General features: G+C 47.3%; 1 protein-coding gene across 2 annotated transcripts; it reads left to right on the top strand.

Moving 5' to 3' along the window:
- Positions 1-1,039: 1,039 nt before the first annotated feature.
- On the top strand, positions 1,040-19,582 carry LOC140428129 (putative potassium channel regulatory protein). 2 transcript variants are annotated; one of them, XR_011948715.1, is made up of 2 exons: positions 1,040-1,419; positions 18,821-18,888. XR_011948715.1 is itself a non-coding variant. In XM_072514219.1 (2 exons), the coding sequence occupies exons 1-2, from the start codon at positions 12,585-12,587 to the stop codon at positions 19,074-19,076; spliced, it is 828 nt and encodes a 275-aa protein (XP_072370320.1). In that variant the 3' UTR covers positions 19,077-19,582. The 2 variants fall into 2 exon arrangements, 1 of the variants encoding a protein (XP_072370320.1); XM_072514219.1 differs by lacking the exon at positions 1,040-1,419 and adding an exon at positions 12,585-13,156 and having other exon boundaries at positions 18,821-19,582.
- The last annotated feature ends 406 nt before the right edge of the window (positions 19,583-19,988 follow it).

The raw sequence follows: 19,988 nt of genomic DNA, 5'->3' as shown, positions 1-19,988 counted from the left end.
TTGGCGAGTTCACTACTGTAGCAGGTAGGGCATTCCACGGCCTCACTACTCTTTGCGTAAAGAACCTACCTCTGACCTCCGTCCTATATCTATTACCCCTCAGTTTAAAGTTATGTCCCCTCGTGCCAGCCATATCCATCCGCGGGAGAAGGCTCTCACTGTCCACCCTATCCAACCCCCTGATCATTTTGTATGCCTCTATTAAGTCTCCTCTTAACCTTCTTCTCTCCAACGAAAACAACCTCAAGGCCATCAGCCTTTCCTCATAAGATTTTCCCTCCATACCAGGCAACATCCTGGTAAATCTCCTCTGCACCCGCGCCAAAGCCTCCACGTCCTTCCTATAATGCGGTGACCAGAACTGTACGCAATACTCCAAATGCGGCCGTACCAGAGTTCTGTACAGCTGCAACATGACCTCCCGACTCTGGAACTCAATCCCTCTACCAATAAAGGCCAACACTCCATAGGCCTTCTTCACAACCCTATCAACCTGGGTGGCAACTTTCAGGGATCTATGTACATGGACACCTAGATCCCTCTGCTCATCCACACTTTCAAGAACTTTACCATTAGCCAAATATTCCGCATTCCTGTTATTCCTTCCAAAGTGAATCACCTCACACTTCTCTACATTAAACTCCATTTGCCACCTCTCAGCCCAGCTCTGCATCTTATCTATATCCCTCTGTAACCTGCTACATCCTTCCACACTATCGATAACACCACCGACTTTAGTATCGTCTGCAAATTTACTCACCCACCCTTCTGCGCCTTCCTCTAGGTCATTGATAAAATGACAATGTTATGCTTTGTAATTTTTTCTGGTAGATGAACTACATTTCATGGGTTCTGTTAAAATACACCTCAAACCTTTTCTCCAGGTTTTAAAAATTTCTATCACAATGGGTGATGAGCAGCAATCAACAATGATGCACTGCATTGACAAATATTGATATTTGCATAAAAATGCATAATTTTGGCACCGCCTGATTTAAGCTTTTGGTTGGGTATTGGGAGCATTGGGGCCAAACTGGACGGCTGTTTCATATGTGCCCCCCATCCAGAATGAAGCCTTACCAGTCCTGACACAAACTTCTGCCATTATGTCACTGCCAGCAGATGGGAGTGGTCCCCATGGAACTTGGGGAATTTAAGTGAAGGAGTGGGGAATTGTCAAAGCTCACAATTGAGGCATGAGGAAAAGCTTATGAAGGGGCATGGGGCAAGGTTTCAGTGTGGGGCTAGGAGTACTCCTGCACCATCTATTTGGTGTTTGAGTACCACAGGAATCTTGCATCATCAAACTTGCTGGTCCCTGACCAGTTGAATGTGTGGACTCTCCAGAAGATAATTTTAAAAAAACATGCAGACAGATAAATCTATATCCAGACTGAGAAAGCGCTCTGCAGTTACGAGGCAAGTATGCAAACCAAGGTTACAAATGTTCACTTATTACAGATGTGTTAAAGCTACAGAATTAGAATGCATGGCTTAATTATTTTACAAAGCATAATTGTAAAGCATGCCATTCAGCCTGCAAAGTCTGTTCTGTCATTCAATTCGATCATGATTGATCTGTACCCCCATTTACCTACCCTATGCTCCATATTTCTTAACACCGTTAGGAAACAGTATTATCTCAATCCACTCAGAATCCAAAGCTTTTTAGGGGAGAGAGAATTGGGTATCTCTACTATCCTGTGGAAAAACATTACTCCCTTAATTCACACTTAAATGGGCTGGCTGTAATTTTAAGGAATTTGTCATGTAATTTAGCCAAAGCCCACAAATGTATGGTGTCCTAAACATAATAGGATCTGGCCACGACTCTGTACAGCTGAAACATAACTTTTTTTATTACCACACCTTAAGACCAGCTTTTTATTTGCCTTGGTTACGGATTTATAACATAAAATAATCGACATTTCTGAAAACAAAACCATGACCGGCAGCATGGCAGCATAGTGGTTAGCCCAATTGCTTCACAGCTCCAGGGTCCCAGGTTCGATTCCTGACTTGGGTCACTGTCTGTGCGGAGTCTGCACATTCTCCCCGTATCTGCGTGGGTTTCCTCCGGGTGCTCCGGTTTCCTCCCACAGTCTAAAGATGTGCAGGTTAGGTGGATTGACCATGCTAAATTACCCTTGGTGTCCAAAATTGCCCTTAATGTTGGGTGGGATTACTGGGTTATGGGGATGGGTGGAGGTGTGGGCTTGGGTAGGGTGCTCTTTCCAAGACCTGTGGCAGACTCGATGGGCTGAATGGCCTCCTGCACTAAATTCTATGATAAAACTTGATGTTATACCACCATTGCCTCCCTCTTCTCTACAGCTTTGATGTTGCAACCTGAGAGCTTTGTGGATGGAGTAAGTATACTTGCGTTAGCACTGGAAATAGGCTCCACGATGCCAGTTTCCTCACCGCTTCAGTAAATAATAATCTTTATTGTTGTCACAAGTAGGCTTACATTAACACTGCAATGAAGTTACTGTGACAAGCCCCTAGTGGCCACATTCCGGAGCCTGTTCGGGTACAGATGGAGAATTCAGAATGTCCAATTCACCTAGCAGGCATAGCTTTCAGGACTTGTGGGAGGAAACTGGAGCACCCGGAGGAAACCCACGCAGACACAGGAAGAACATGCAGACTCTGCACAGACAGTGACCCAAGCCTGGAATCGAACCTGGGACCCTGGTGCTGTGAAGCCAGTGCTAACCACGTGCGACCGTGCTCAGGCAAGGTGCTATCCAAACTGTATGGCTTCTTTGCCCAGGGACCACCACAAACTGGATGAGTACTCATCCTCTTTAAGCAAACATCTTTAGGTGTCACTGGCAGGATTAAAGCTGGGCAAATTGATAACCTGAGATCCAATCTCTGAACTTGGGCTTTAGGAATTTCACGCCCTGAATCTTTCTATGGCCATCGATATATATTTAAAAGAAAACCATTTTGGAGCTGTTTCTGCATTGCCTTTTCGTACAGATGGAGCTATCTCTTGATCTTTTTGGGTTATCATATATCCTGAGTTTACCTAATCCTCTCTCTGCCCTGCAACTAAATACGGTTTATATTTACTTGTTCCCTTCTAGCGCTTCCAGTTTAATCCTCAACCAGAAGTTGAATCACTACAATCCTGTAAAAGGAAATTAAGACAGTTGCTCGAAAAGCAGGAATATTAATTCATGGCCATGAGAAGTGAACAATGATGCAAATTGGATGGATGGGAAATTATGTGAGCAAAAATATTTTGGGCCGAATGCATCTTTTCTTTCCTGTGACATTCTAGAAAAGCCACTGAACAGGATTATTGCAAATTAGGGTAATTGTTCATCCCCAGTAACTTTATTGCAGTGTTAATGTGAGCCTACTTGTGACAATAATAAAGATTATTATAAGATGTGCAGGGTAGGTGAATTGACCATGTTAAATTGCCCTTTAATTGGGTAAAAATATTAATTGTGTAATCTAAATTTATTTTTAAAATTAAAATACTGCTTGGAAATGATATCCCAAAAGCCGCTCTTGTCCTCCACAAAAACTGCTGGGAAGTTGTTGAGAGACAAAATCTCATTGAAATATACACCACACCTAATTATATAACTGCTTCCAGTAAGAGAGAGATTGTGACAATACAGAGTTAGGCCTGGGGATGGGTTAGCACTGCTACCTCGTGTGTCGAGGACCTGGGTCTGATCCTGACCCCGGGTCACTGTCTGTGGAGTTTGAACATTCTTCCCGAGTCTGCATGAATCTCGAATCTCACCCCCATAACTAAAAGATGTGCAAGGTGGTCATGCTAAATTACGCTTAATTGGAAAAAATTAATTGCATACTCAAAAAAAATGTTATGCCTTAATTTTACATGTCATGTGTGTGCATGGTGGAGGGACCAGAAGCAGCCACGTTTCCTGGTCCCGCCCGAGATCAATTAATGATCACTATATTACGCTGACTGGCTATATAACTGACTGCCAGTATTAGTTGCGTCCATACTGGGTCAGTGGGGTTGGTGCCAGGTCTAATGGCACAAAGTTTGAAGGTGGCTGCCAAATGCTGCTGAAGACAACTGGAGGGGGCGAATGGTGGTGGCAGGAAGGCACACCATGCAGGAGGAATGTTCAGGTGGTACCCCCCCCCCCCCCCCCCGTTTTACTGGAGTGTGTGCATGCCCTTGTGGAGGTAGTGACAGGAGGAACATTCTTATACTGAGACATGGCAGGAAGAGGCCATTCTACCTCACCAAGGCAGCCTCAGCAGAGGTGGCAGCTGAGGTCAGTGGGCATAACCTTGACTGGCGCATATGGATATAGTGCCGGAAAAAGTTCAATGACCATCTGCAATTGGCAAGGGTGAGATCTGAGTGAACATTGTCCAGTGTGGGGGACTGGGGATGGGTGCCCATCCATAGTGGGATTTGCAGTCTCCGCACACATCTCTGCCTATGTGTCTCAAAGCTGGAGAGAAGATTTGAAGTCTTGGGCCCATTAAAGGGCCAGGGGTGCACAGTAGCACAGTGGTTAGCACTGTTGCCTCACCGTGCCAAGGTCCCAGGTTTGTTCTCCAGCTTGGGTCACTGTGTGGAGTCTGCACATTCTCATTGTGTTTGCATGGGTTTTCTCTGGGTGCTCTGGTTTCCTCCTACAAGTCCTTAAAGACGTCCTATTAGGTTATTTGGGCATTCTGAATTCTCCCTCCATTTACTCGAACAGGTGCCGGAATGTGGCGACTCTGGGCTTTTCACAGTAACTTCATTGCAGTGTTAATGTAAGCCTACTTGTGACAATAAAAAATTATTATTATGTTCACAAGTCTTGTGGGTGTGATCTGGTCTGGGGGACGTATGGTATGTTGCTTGAGGTGAAGGGTTGAGTCAATGGAATTCTGCACGAACTTGCATGAGAAGCAGAGCCACAAGAACAAGGAAAGATCTGCTGCTGGTAGTGGGGTCTTTGGTGCCTCTCACGGCAGCCGGATGAGGACAGCAGCTCCTCCGCATCTCTGCCAGTCACCGCACTATCCTGAGAGTCCATGGCGACTGAGGAATGTCCAACCATGTCACTGAGTGCAGCCTCCCAGAAGGTTCCTGCTCAGGCCCTACCAGCCAGAGGGTGACAACCAAGGTCATCTGCAACAACAGGGCACCACAGTCAACAACCTGCCTCTAATGCTGCGACCTCGACATAGCGCCTGCAATGTATGCCTAAGACTGTGAACACAGCAAAGCACAGTAGGCTTATGTTTTCTTTTCATATCACTTGAGTTTAGAAATGATCCAACTGACTTCCGGTTGCGGCCATGCCTGGGTAGGTCGCACGTTTGGCAGCTCCTGCCGTGAACGGGCTTTTGGGCCCTTTTAAGGAGCGCCAGTGGCACTTGGATGACGGTTCCTGGTGTGGGAAGGCAGCAGTGAGGTTTCCCCAGCACTGTATGGAGTGGACCAGGAGCGGTCAAAAAAGCAGCACTGGAAAAGAGAGGAGAGCGGGTGCGGAAAAGCGGATTTGATTTGATGTGTGTGTTTTCTGAGTATGTGTATTGATCTGGGAGGGGCTGTTCCCCGCGTTTGAAGGGGGAAGTGGGCCTTTGGGGATCGGGGAGAGGCTGCAGGAGAAAGGAGCTGCGCCCCAGGGGGCGGGGCCGGCCCAGGCAGGGAACGCGGGCCTTTTCCCACGCAAAAGGGGGGGGCGTGGCCGGACGGGAGCTCGCATTCGTTTGTAGGGGGGGGGGTACTTCGAGGGGAAATTCAATCGAGGGATCGTCGGCAGAGGCGGGAGCGGCCGGGGTCAGCTGACTTACGGGAGTGCAATGGGGGGAGCAGGGGGGCTAAGCAATTGCCTGGCCGGGGGAAGGGGGGGGTGGTTCTGGGTTGCTGCTGTACTGACTGAGGGGAGCTGGAGGTAAGAGGGAGAGTTGGAGCTCCCGTCTGGGGGGCTGGAGAGTGTGGGAGGCGTGGGCACATGGTTGGCCTAAGAAAGGAGATGGCTAGTGGGGGGGGGGAGGTGGGGGGTGTCCCCCAATCTGGCTGATCGCGTGGAACGTGAGCGACCTGAATGGGCTGGTCAAGAGGGCCCGGGTGTTTGCGCACTTAAAGGGACTGAAGGCAGATGTCGCTATGTTGCAGGAGATGCACCTGAAGGTGGCAGATCAGACCAGGCTGAGGAAGGGATGGGTGGGGCAGGTCTTTCACTCTGGGCTGGATGCGAAGAACAGAGGGGTCGCAATCCTGGTGATCAAGCGGGTGACTTTCGAGGCGGTGAGTATTGTGGCGGATAAAGGGGGCCGTTATGTGATGGTGAGTGGTAGGCTGCAGGGGGCCCGGGTGGTGCTGGTGAATGTATATGCACCGAATTGGAACGATGCAGGGTTCATGAAGCGCTGCTGAGTCGGATCCCGGATCTGGAGGCAGGGAACCTGATAATTGGGGGGGGACTTCAATACGGTACTGGACCCAGCATTGGATCGGTCGAGGTCGAGCAGGAGGCCAGCTGCGGCCAAGGTTCTGAGGGGGTTTATGGATCAGATGGGGGGAGTGGAGGTATGTCAGGCCAGCGGCGAGAGAGTTCTCCTTTTCCCATGTGCACAAGGCCTATTCACGGATAGACTTCTTCGTGGTGAGTAGGGCGTTGATTGTCCAGTGTGGGGGACTGGGGCGGAGTACACGGCCATAGCGATTTCGGACCATGCCATGCACTGGGTGGAGTTGGGGGAGGAGAGGGGCCAGCGCCCGCTGTGGCGCATGGATGTGGGACTGCTGGCGGATAAGGAGGTCTGTGGGCGGGTCTGAGTGCATTCAAAGGTACAGAGAGGCCAATGATAATGGGGAGGCACCGGAGAGTGTGGTCTGGGAGGCGCTGAAGGCGGTGGTCAGGGGAGAGCTAATCTCAATCTGGGCTCACAGGGAGAAGAGGGAGAGATTGGTGGGGGAGATACTGAGGGTGGATAGGAGATATGTGGAATCCCCTGAAGAGGGGCTGCTGAAGGAGCGCCGGAGCCTCCAAACGGAGTTTGATTTGCTGACTACTGGGAAAGCTGTGGCCCAGTGGAGGAAGGTGCAGGGGGCAGCGTACGAGTATGGGGAGAAGGCGAGTCAGATGCTGGCGCATCAGCTACGTAGGAAGGAGGCGGCTAGGGAAATTGGAGGAATCGGGGACAGGGGGGGGAACACGGTGCGGAGTACAGCCAAAATAAATGAGGTCTTTCGGGATTTCTACGGGAACCTGTACAAGTCAGAACCCCCGGAGGGGGGGGGGGGGATGCGGTGGTTCCTGGACCAATTGAGGTTCCTGAGGGTGGAGGAGGGACAGGTCGAAGGTTTGGGGGCCCCGATCGGGATGGAGGAGCTGGTTAAGGGGTTGGGGAGCATGCAGGCGGGCAAGGCCCCGGAGCCGGATGGGTTCCCGGTCGGGTTCTATAGGAAGTTTGTGAAACTGTTGGGTCCGTTGCTGGTGAGAACCTTCAACGAGGCGAAGGAAGAAGGGATTCTTCCCCCGACGATGTCTCGGGCACTGATCTTGCTTATCCTCAAGCGGGACAAGGACCCGCTGCAATATGTCTCGTATAGGCCGATTTCGCTCCTCAATGTGGATGCTAAGTTGCTGGCGACGGTCCTGGCCACTCGGATTGAGGATTGTGTCCAGGGAGTGATACACGAGGACCAGGCGGGGTTTGTGAAGGGCAGGCAATTGAATGCAAATGTGCGGAGGCTCCTGAATGTGATCATGATGCCCTCGGAGGGTGGGGAGGCGGAAGTGGTGGCGGCAATTGACGTGGAGAAGGCCTTCGATCGGGTGGAGTGGGGGTACCTGTGGGAAGTGCTGGGCAGGTTTGGGTTCGGGGAGGGGTTCATAGGGTGGGTCAAATTGTTGTACCAGGCCCCTTTGGCGAGCATATCGACAAGTCAGCTGAGATCAGAGTACTTCAGACTGTACCGTGGGACGAGACGGGTGCCCCCTGTCCCCCCTGCTGTTTGCCCTGGCAATTGAGCCGCTGGCCATGGCACTAAGGGAGTCTAGAAACTGGAGGGGGTTGGTCCGGGGAGGGGAGGATCATCGGGTCTCATTATATGCGGATGACCTGCTTTTGTATATGGCGGATCCAGTGGAGGGGAGACCCTTGGGGAGTTTGGAGATTTCACGGGATACAAGCTCAATGGTGGGAAGAGCGAGCTCTTTGTGGTGCATGCGAGGGGTCAGGAGAAGAGGCTGGAGGAGCTGCTGCTCAAGAGGGTGAAGAGGAGTTTCCGGTATTTGGGTATCCAGGTGGCCAAGAGTTGGGGGGTCCTGCATAAGCTCAACTTAGCGCGGTTGGTGGACCAGATGGAGGAGGACTTTAAGAGATGGGATGTGTTGCCACTCTCCATGGCGGGCAGGGTGCAGTCCGTTAAGATGGCGGTCCTCCCTAGGTTCTTGTTTGTGTTCCAGTGCCTGCCCATTCTCATCCCTAAGGCCTTTTTCATGCGAGTGAGCAAGAGCATTATGGGGTTTGTATGGGCAAGTAAGACCCCAAGGGTTAAGAGACTGTTCTTGGAGCACAGTCGGGGGGGGCTGGCGCTGCCGAATTTGTGTAGCTATAGGGGCAGCTAATGTGGCAATGATTCGGAAATGGGTAATGGAGGGAGAGGGGGCGGTGTGGAAAAGACTAGAGGCGGCGTCATGTGTAGGTACTAGCCTGGGGGCACTGGAGACGGCATCGTTGCGGCTACCGCCGACACGGTACACCACGAGCCCGGTGGTGGCGGCAACATTGAGGATCTGGGGGCAGTGGAGACGGCACGGGGGGAGGTGGGGGCCTCAATCTGGTCCCCGATACGGAACAACCATAGGTTTGCGCCGGGCAGGATGGATGGCGGATTCCTAAGTTGGCATCGGGCGGGAATTAAAAGGATGGGGGACTTGTTCATTGATGGGACTTTTGCCAGTCTGAGGGCGCTGGAGGAGAAACGTGGGTTACCACTGGGAAATGCCTTCAGGTATATGCAGGTTAGGGCGTTTGTGAGGAGGCAGGTAGGGGAATTCCCACTGCTGCCTGCCCGGAGGATACAGGACAGGGTGATTTTGGGCGTGTGGGTTGGAGAGGGTAAGGTCTCGGCGATATACCAGGAGCTGCAGGAGGCGGAGGAAGCCTCGGTGGAGAAGCTGAAGGGCAAGTGGGAGGTGAAGCTGGGTGAGGGCCTGGGCAGGGTTAATTCCTCCTCGTCTTGTGCCAGGCTCAGCCTGATCCAGTTTAAAGTGGTGCACAGGGCGCATATGACAGGGGCGAGGATGTGTAAGTTTTTGGGGGTAGAGGACAGGTGTGTGAGGTGTTCGGGGAGCCCAGCAAATCACGCCCATATGTTTTGGCGTGTCCGGCGCTTGCGGGGTTTTGGAGGGGCTTCGCAAAGGCTATGTCCAAGGTCTTGGATACTCGGGTAAAACCGAGCTGGGGGATAGCAATACTTGGGGTGTCAGACGAGCCGGGAGTGCAGGAGCCGAAAGAGGCCGGAGTTCTGGCCTTTGCCTTTTTGGTAGCCCGAAGAAAGAGCTTACTAATGTGGAGGGACGCGAAGCCCCCAAGTGTGGAGGCTTGGGTCAATGACATGGCGGGGTTTCTCAGGTTGGAGAAGATAAAGTTTGCCTTGCGAGGGTCTGTGCAGGGGTTCTCCGGGCGGTGGCAGCCTTTCCTTGACTTTCTCACGGAACGTTAGGTGGAGGTCAATAGCAGCAGCAACCTGTGGGGGGTTTCTTGTTCAGATTTATGTAAGGGGCGTTTGCCCCATTTTGTTCTTAATTTGTTAAATCGTTTCGAGGATTAAGTTGCTTTGTTTGTTGGCGTATTGCCCTTTTTACTTTTGTATATTTTCTTTCCTTTTAGGAGTGTTTTGTAAAAATTATTGAAAAACTTTGAATAAACATATTTAAAAAAAAAAAGAAATGATCCAACAGGATGGATTTGCTTTGTTTCACGTTAATGTTATCACGATAAATTACTGCTTGCTTACAAGTGTTATTACTCCTAAACCACAATGTGTTTTAACCCGTATACGGTGGACAAATGACTACAAGTCTATTTCATGAAACAATTCAATATTTATTCACTTGAACACAATGTTAAAGTTACTCAATCACACATACACACGTAAATCAAACTGCAAAGCTAATACACACAAGACCTTCACTTAAACTTTCAAGTGACTGATGAGAACCGAACAGATATGTCCTTTATCTGTGACCCGCAGTCTTGCATTTTACGATGATCGGCTGTTGATCTTCCTTGTCCTTTGCTCTGGTCTTCCTTCTATCGGTGGCCTGGGTGGTCTTCCTCTTTGGCCGGTGAAGGGTCACCGTTGTTGGGTGCTGCTGTGCAGAACGATTCTGGTGATGCAGCACCTTTTAACCTGAATTATGTCTGGTAGCACAGTGATTAGCACTGTTGCTTCACAGCTCCAGGGTCCCAGGTTCGAGTCCCGGCTTGGGTCACTGTCTGTATGGAGTCTGCACGTTCTCCGTGTCTGCATGGGTTTCCTCCGGGTGCTCTGGTTTTTCCCCACAAGTCCTGAAAGACGTGCTGTTAGGTGAATTGGACATTCTGAATTCTCCCTGTGTACCTGAGCAGGCGCCGGATATGGTGACTAGGCGCTTTTCACAGTAACATCATTGCAATTTTAATGTAAGCCTACTTGTGACAATAATAAAGATTATTATGGGTGACACGGTAACGCAGTGGTTAGCACTGTTGCTTCACAGCGCCAGGGTCCCAGGTTCGATTCCCGGCTTGGGTCATTGGCTGTGCAGAGTCTGCACGTTCTCCGTGTCTGGGTGGGTTTCCTCTGGGTGCTCCGGTTTCCTCCCACCTGTCCTGAAAGACGTGCTTGTCAATTGAATTGGACATTCTGAATTCTCCCTCCATGTACCCGAACAGGCGCCGGAGTGTGGTGACGAGGGGCTTTTCACAGTAACTTAAGCCTACTTGTGACAATAAAGATTATTATTATATTAACCTGCTTGGATTTTGTGCTCTTTTGTGGGCGGTTTCTGAGTCATTGTCAATCAATTGATCAGGGCTCGATCACCCTGATCAATCAAGTCCAATCAGGGGCTGCCACATCAATTTTGGGGTGGGCACTCAGTGGCCATGCCTGCAAGTGTTGGGGGCAGGTCGGCACTTCCAAATAAGGAGTTTTATGTGCTACTATGTCTGGTAAACATGTGTGATTGACAGGACAGTTCTATTTGGCCTGGAGATGGCCTTTTTCCTGTGTATTTGCAAAGTCTGGGCTGCAGCCTGCTTGTCCTTGATGTTGTCCACTTTTCCCAGCATCCCTTGCCGGACACCATTTTAGGTGGCCACACAAGCCATGAGTGTCCTGCATCTTGCCTCTGCGCTGAGGTGATGCCTGCCTTTTGGTCTCCTCTCTTTGTCCTCTGTCCTCCTCAGGGGAGGTGCTCCCTGCTGAGCAAATCATGCCCATCTGCAGAGATGAAAATTGGGCTGACCCATGCACGGAGAATGCCAGTGGAAGGCAAATCTCTGATGTCAGAGGACAGCAATGTCCTGAAAGCTTCAGATCATATGCTGAACCCTCCAAAGACTGCAGATAAGATGCTCAAAACCGAACTCTCAAATTCCTAACTCCTCAGTCTGCCTTTGCACCAGCCCCCTTCATTCCCGTTCTTAGAGGAGAAAACTGCAAAACAGATTAGCCACTGCCGTGTTGTCCGTGCGCCAATCTATAAATCGCACTGGCAACGTCAATTGGAGAATGATTCCTGTCAAGTGGTTCCCTCATTGTTGGCGGATCCTCCTGATCCGCACCTGCTGCCGCCGCCAACTGAGATATCACGCAAATGTGCCCACCCCTAGCGCGTAAAATCCTCCCCTTAGTGTCAATGCAGATAGTTAAAGTACACTTTCTGATAAAAGGAAAGTAACAGTGGAATAGAAACAGAAAATGCTGGGAATATCAGCAGGTCTGGAAGCATTCTGTGGAGAAAGAAACAATTAGCAGTTGGTGTCCCTTCTTCAAAACTAGACAAATTGTCACTGACCTGAAACTTTAATTCTACTTGTCTCTCTCTCTCTCTCCATAGAATACTGCCAGACTTGCTGTGTCGGTCCAGTATCTGAAGTACTTTGCACGTGCATTCGTCTTTTAGTAAAAGTGGAACTTGAGTTTCTATTTTGAATGAGGATGTCTATCTAATAGTGTACAAAAAAGCAGCAGATTTGTCAGGTTATCGAACTCAGCCCGAGTTGATATCTTAACCTTTACAAAATGTTGGTGCTATTATTCTTGCTATAAAGTATACTTTTGAAGGACGCCACATTTTCTTTATAGGGGAAGGGGTATTAGAATTCACTTCCAAATGTAAACACATCAACCATGAAAGACTGGAGGATTTCAGAGGCAGTATTCATTGTTCCCATTTGTTGGGGATTCCTTGCAGTAACATTTCCTGGACACCACTGCCAGTTATTTATTGTGTATATAGCTGAGTTGCTTGGAAACCAGTCAGCCTTCAGTCGCTGGGGTAACAAAACGGTGCACTCACAGTGGAAGAACCATAGCCATTGTGAATAGGGCAGAAATAGCTAACCTTGCAAAAATGAGTAAAGGTGAGGTAGTAATTCTGAACGTTGGTGGGATGAAGTTCACTACCTTTGCTGCCACGCTCAAGAGATATCAAGACTCCAAATTGGCACGAATGTTGGAAGGGGGTGACCCTGATTTCCGAGTGGTCAACGGGCAGCTGTTTGTAGACAGGGATGGCAGTTTATTTTGTTATGTCCTGGACTTCCTGAGGACCCGCCAGATCACCCTTCCTGCAGGATTCTCAGATTATGACAGGCTGATGAGGGAGGCAGATTTCTATGACTTGCCATCTTTGGTTGATCTCCTCATCCAGGATCGACTCAAGCAGAGACTCGAGATTCTGGAGGTGAGGTTCTCCCTCCAGGAAACCTATTCCTTTTTCCGAATTTTCTGTTCATGCAACAGCACCATTGAGTCCTTAGCCGGTCGCATTACAGTGTCTGCAGAGCAGCCTGGCCAAAACTGGAACCATTCTTTCTCAGCTCACAGACCATTGGTTCCAATTCCAATGCAGAGACCTTCTCATCACGATCTGGTTTTCCAGTGTGGAACCGACTATTCCGCTGGGGATGAGTTCTCAACAAGGTAAATACCCAATTCCTCAATACCCCCAAAGGCCCTTTTCTAATATTTCTGAAAACACAGGAGAGAACCTGTTTATATAGTGTCTCACCATCTTAAGCTTTTCCCAAAGCACGTTAGAAACCAATTAAATAACATTTGAAGCGTCACAGTTGTAGGAAACACAACAGCAAATGTGTGCACAGCAAATCTCACAAAAACCCATGTGGCAATGACCCTATAATGATTTTTTCAAACTGTTGTTAACTGAGGGTTAAATATTGACTAGGGCACCCATTATTTTCCTTAAAAAGTACCTTTGGATCTTTTACATTCACCTGAGGAGGCAGACAGGGCCTTGGTTTAACATTTCACAGATGAATACAATTTAATTATTGTTCCTCAGAAATCATGTTTACACCAAACTTGTAAATGTTAAATGTTTAACTTTTATGCCTTTTGAGGGCTCATGACAAAATCCAGCGCAGTTACCCAACCGTGTAGAATTGTTTACAGTGAGAATGATACATCCAAGTCTATTAATGAAAGCTTAGAATCAACGAATACCCCAAGCTATTCCCAACTGGTTTCAATATAAATTAGGTCTGTTGGTTTTTTATGTGAACAAATTCAGAGGCAACGCAACATAAATGTACAACGGATTTCCTGACTATTTATTTGCCCATCTCCAACTACCTGCTCTTAAACTGCCTCTTGAGCTCAGTGGTATGAAACATCCCACCAATTTGAATTCAGATTGACTTCTGCTGGAGTCAGGGAAGTGGCCTCCCCATATCTAGGCTTACTTGTAAGTTAGCAACACCAAGTGTGTTGCACAAGTAACTATTTGGCTGCAGTGTTTTGGGATGTTGTAAATAAACAATTCTTTCTCAACAAACTCCTGGCCCCATCCTTATGATGAGTGGATGCTCAGAGATGATGAGAACAGGATTGTAATTTAGATTATTTTAAATGAGTATTTTTTAGTTGGAATGAGCAATCTCGTTATAATACTTTATTAATAGCCCTTATTTTGAGGCCGGTACTTACAGTGATGTTTGTCACTTTATTAATCTGCTTCAGGAGTCTTGTCCCACTTTTCCTTTGATAATTTCAGTCACTATTATGCAAAGTTCAATATATAGTACAGTCAAAACATGTGAGCCGATGGAAAGGTGCTGTTTTACTCCATTTTGGCATGGCTATGAAATAGTTTCTGCTGTGCAGTGACACAAAAGAGGCAGTCATTCTGGAGTTAGCTCAATGATCTGATTCCGCTGTGCATAAACTTGGAAAAGTGAAACCCTTGGCAATTGGAGAATTTGAAATTGTTTTCCAGTCTGAAGGCAGCTGTATAAATCCAGCCTCTGGCAGGCCATGTTTTAAAGAAGGCTTCATTTATTTGTGCCACAACACTAGGGGGTGCACTTCCCGCTCACTTGTATTTCTCCCATCGACCAGCGCAGATGCGATGGGGCAAAGGGCCTCTAATGTGCTGTAGACCTCTTATGATCCTTGCTGCTTCCTTGCTTCCCCTTCTTGCCTCCCCAGTGCTCTCTCCTGCAGAACCTTGTTGCTTACTTCACCGCTGGCTCACTGGCAGAATGAAAGGCAGGCAGTGGAAGGCAGAAATGAAGGGAATGGCAAGTGGCCATGGGAGGGAACTGGAGGCAGAAGCAGTTAGGTAGAGCAGGAGAGAAGTGGAGGGAAATGAGCCAGTGATGAAGGGTTGTAGGCGAAGTGGGAAGTGGCGGGCAATTTGAGGGCAGGGGGAGAATGTTCGTGAGGGGCAAAGGGCAGGAAGGAGTGAGCAATGGGCAGGAGTTGAAGTTTCATACTGCACAAGTAATGACTCGCAACTTCCTCCTTGCGGCGGGAAGCCATGGGCTGCCGATTTTGAAAAATAAATGTGCACACTTGCCTGTGCTCCGGTGTTACGACAAACCACCTTTTCCCTTTGGCAGCCTGGGGCCTCCAGTGCCCGGTCTGCGCAGGCTCCAGCACAGCGCAGGAGTGCTGCACCACCCCCTTATGATGTGGACAGCTTGGGAACACCCATTGAGGGCAAGCATTTAGACAATAGATTTAGATAGAAAACAACAGGCAACTATGTTAACAAGTGTTTTAAATGTATGTAGACGTTTTAACCAGTTGTTTTTCTCTTTCTTTTAAACAGGCATTGTTGATTCTTTTAAAGTAATTTTTAAAAAAAATTATGATTAAGGGTGATTATTTAGAAGTGAAAATAGGTTTGGTTATTTGTTTTAAATATGTGATACTATTTAAATCTGCATTATATTATTATATAATTTTACATGTGCATGCTTAAAAATGTGTGTTTTAATTTAGATTATGGTCATAAGATTTTAAGGGAAGAGGGGGACGGAAGAGAGGGGAAGGGGAGGGAGGGAAGAGGGGAAGAGGGGGAAAGGGGAGGGTTTCGAGAATTGTTAATTGACAAGCTCAAGGTCTGAAAGGAGCAGCTGCTGAAGCACAGTGTCCCGGTATGCATCTCCTCTGACATCATTTTGGGATGTCCTTTGGCAGTATACTCTTAGGGGTGGTTGATTGGTTCACTGCAATACCTGTCAGACAGATAGTTCACATTAACTTACAGGAGGCTTACATATATCATTACGCATTAAAGTCTCTTAAAGCATTTTACATAATCACTGAGGCTTCTAAGGATGCACATTACTCAGGGAGACTCGTAAACAACTCAGTTTAAAATCCATTGCAAAATCAAAATGTACTTAGCTTTGAATAAGCTGGTGGGCAGGCGTGCTATTGTTAGTGTCCTTGAAGGAGTTAATAGCACCAGTTTCAAGGCCATGATCACCAACTCCGCTGGACCTCCCATATGCTTAGGATGTCAGAGTCCTGACTGCCAAAGCAAATCTTTACTCAGCTCGAGGGAGGGTCCCAAACAAGAGGACAAAGGAAGCTCTTCAAAGACACGTTGTAAGCTTACCTCAAGAAATGGAATATAGACATCAATGCTTGGGAGACCTTTGCTGAAAAGAGACTTACTTGGGGGGACCTCCTGATTGAAGGGTCACAATTCTTCGAGAGCACCTGACCGCAAGAGGAGGTCCGGAAACGGAGCCTGAGAAAGGAATACCCGCGACTTAGCGTTCAAGGACCGATCCCATCATTTGTAATCTCCTGCCAAGTAAGTGATTGAAGGTGCTCTTCTAGGATCGGACTCATAGCCACGCAAGGACCTACAGAACCCGTGGCCAGCAACACGGAGTACCTTAGGTGGGCAATCTTAACCATCAGTGAGTGATCACTGCATTCTATCCATTATAGTTCCTTTAATGGAATTAACATTCTCATGACAAACCAAAGTTTAAAAAAAAATAAAAATACATCTCCCTTTCATTTTATTTTATTTGCATTTTAAACATATTTTTAAATGCTAAGCACTAATAATATAAAACTTTATCCTGCCAAAAAATGTCTCCTGATGTCTCCTGCCTCTGCTGGACAGAAAATTTCTATGTAAATATAAAGGTGTAAAAACTCACTAAATATCGGGGTGAGTGGTCCAAGTTAGCGCTGGATTTTCCATTCGGCAGTGCAAGGGGAAAAAAACTGGCTCTGAGTTTGAACGGCGCATGCTTTCAGCACACATGCCTGAAAGGCCACACTTCTGGGTGGTCACGCAGAGCATGTGTGGTGCACCAGCAATTTAAGTCACAAATCCTGTGGGAAGGTATGGGCCTATGACATAAGCAGTCGGAAAAACTGCGCAGAAACCGGGGCTGGAGTCAGAGCTGACTTCCTGATTTCCCGTTTCTGTTTGGCAGCAGCAGGAGTTAGTGTTTTGAGAAGTCAAGATTTCATATTGAAAACCACATACTCAATCAGTGTATAGAGTTCATGTTGCCTTCGGCCATTCTCATTTTACTTTAGCCTGATATATAAATGTAAGTTGTTACTCAGGATGGTAGATCAAATTAGTTAAGGCTGTATTTATACTGCATTGCTCATATCGATCTTGAGTACACAGCCACACAAAAGTGTATAATTTGAGCATCAGATCCTGATATGACTCTTGAGACCCTCAAGTCAATTGATGGGGAAACCCTCAGCAGTAGTGCGAGCCCTCCTACGAGCTTGAATTCAGATCACAAGCAGCCTAGGGCTGGTCAGATTTTAGAGGCATCTGTGAGTAATCAATCTGTTTGTCACTAAACTTTCAATACTTCGAATAGAATATCTTTAATGGCATGAGCAAATGGAGCAACAGTCAATTTGTGCACAGTAAAGTCCCATAAACAAAGAGAATATAGATAATTTTTGAAGCAATCACTTCTCGGGGATTAATATTTTCTAAGGAGAACTCCCCCGCTCTTCTTTAAACTGGTGCAATCAAACTTTTTACATTTACATAAGGTTCCACTAGTAGGAAAAATTAGAACCCGAGGGCACATTTTCAGACAGAAGGAACAATCCTTTAAAACAGAGATGAGGAGGAATTTCTTCAGCCAGAGGATGGTGAATTTGTGTAACTCATTGCGGCAGAAGGCTGTGCAGGCCAAATCACTGAGTGTCTTTAAGAAAGCGATATATAGGTTCTGGATTAATAATGGGGCCAGGGGTTATGAGGTGAAGGCAGGAGAATGGGGATGAGAAACTTATCAGCCATGATCGAATGGCGGAGCAGACTCAATGGGTTAAATGGCCTAATTCTGCTCCTTTGTCTTATGGTCTTATGTCAGAGGGCCTCAGTTTAACACCTCACCAGAAAGATAGCACTGCCAGCGGTGCAGCACGTCCTTTGTTCTGCAAGTGAGTGTCGGCTTGGATTATGTGCATTAAGTCTCTGGGGTCAGTTAAGATTGTACATTCAAGCTTTCGGTTCTGGGGTCTTGAGATCCTTGTCGACATGAGAGCTAAGTGGCGGAAGAAGCGTATGCGCAGGCTGAAGTGTAAAAGACGAAAGATGAGGCAGAGGTCGAGGTGAACAACTGCTGAAGATGCAGTACTGACCAGGCTTTGATGAATCTTACATGGCAAATGGACACTTGATGCTTCTGTTTATACATCTTTTTCTAAGACCCAACGATGTAGAGGCACCTTGGAAGCTGGTCATGAGAAGATCTGTACATTGATCTGTTCTGGTACTGTGCCTTCATGTACAGTCGTTGTGAAATAAAATGGGAAAACTGAAAAAAAAAAGATTGTACATTCAAAATATTTTCAGCTTATCTAAGGTTGAAATGGTGTTCACTTAGTAGTACTTTTTAAAAATAAATTTAGAGTATCCAATTCTTTTTTTTCCAATTAAGGGGCAATTTAGTGTGGCCAATCCACCTACTCTGCACATCTTTTTGGGTTGTGAGGTGAGACCCACGCAGACACGGGGAAAATGTTTGCACAGTGACCTGAGGCCGGGATCGAACCTGGGTCCTCAGTGCCTAGAGGCAGCAGTGCTAACCACTGTACCCCTGTGCCGCCCTATTCATTTAGTAGTACATCTGGGTTGCATGTTTTATAATTTAAAAGATTTCATTCTAAAATTATCCCAGGAATGTTGTAATATCAAGACATATATGGAAAATATTTTCAGGAACATAAATAAGGCAAAGATTTTACTGCAATAAACAGCTTTGCTCTGAATTCAATGGATAAATTCATGATTAAAGACCCTAATGATAATTTTTACATGATCTATTTCAGGTATGTGTCCATTCAACCTGATCAAAGACAGCTTATCAATGGCAGCAATGTCCTGGGATTACTTGTAGACACATTGTTGAGAGAAGGGTTCCGTCTTATAAGTACCCGGACAGTTTCACCCAAGGAGAAGATTGAATGTTACACATTTGAACGAACCAGGAGAAATGAACTTCTCAGCACATCAATTGAGCATGAAGGAGCAAATGCAAATGCAGCGCATTTTAAGGCAGAAAAATCACAGTCCAAAAGGAGGTAATAGATTGCACCATTTAAGGTCTATTAAAGTGTTGCAAAACAAATGGAACACTGTACTGCAGCAGCCTATTGTCTTGGTAATGGTTTGCACATAACGACCTGACTTGGCCGTCTTAGGGAGTCTCTGGTAGGCCAATATAATACAAAACTCCTCAAAAAGATCACCACTGGCAGAAGTACTTTCGCATTTGCGATGGGTAATTGGATGATGAACCCATTTGTTAGCTTCCATTCAGTTAACAGATGGAATGGTGGACTCAATGTGCCACTGCCACCGAAACAACTTACGAAGAACATTTTTCGGTTTCAAACCAGCAAGCTAGTATGGAAAATCCCAGCAGAGATAGGCAACTTAAAGTTTTGATTTACATTACTCCACATTTTGTGCATCAACATTAGGAAACATCTACATGTGTGTCCTAGTATACAGAACTTCTAGATACTCATATAACCCAACTCTAGCATTATTTGCAAGGCTGAGCAGCCCAATTAAGCCTCCCACCCCAATGCAGAGCACAGATAAAAACAGCTGTTGGATAATGATTAAATAAGCAGCCAGGAATCAGTACTTTGTCAGACCATAGTGTTTTTATGGTAAGGCAAAAATGGTTGGCCCATCTGCAAATACAAAATGTTCTGAACAAACAGTGAGGATTCCAAGCCACTCACACAATGGCCGCAATTCTCCCATCGGGAGACTAAGTCCCGACGCCGGAGTGAAAACCGGAGTGTTTCACTCCGGCGTCGGAGGCCGTTCCCAACCCCCTATTCTCCCGCCCCCTGGGGGCTAGGAGCGGCGTCACGTCATTTATGCGCGCCGGGCCTCGGCGCCGCGTAAAAGCGCGCCACGTAAATGACGTTACCCATGCATGCGCGGTTGCTGTCCTCCCCGCGGCCGCTCCGCAAGAAGATG

This window comes from Scyliorhinus torazame, chromosome 8 (assembly GCF_047496885.1).
Source record: "Scyliorhinus torazame isolate Kashiwa2021f chromosome 8, sScyTor2.1, whole genome shotgun sequence".
In the NCBI taxonomy this organism is placed as follows: Eukaryota; Metazoa; Chordata; class Chondrichthyes; order Carcharhiniformes; family Scyliorhinidae; genus Scyliorhinus; species Scyliorhinus torazame.
The sequence above is the reverse complement of the archived record's forward strand: the minus strand, read 5'-3'. Positions and strand labels throughout refer to the sequence as shown.

What these genes read in the sequence shown, in the direction of transcription:
- LOC140428129 (XM_072514219.1), top strand. Translation starts at nt 12,585, where the DNA reads ATGAGTAAAGGTGAGGTAGTAATTCTGAACGTTGGTGGGATGAAGTTC. An exon ending in GGGGATGAGTTCTCAACAAG is followed by an intron (nt 13,157 to 18,820) that starts GTAAATACCCAA and finishes GATCTATTTCAG; the next exon opens with GTATGTGTCCATTCAACCTG.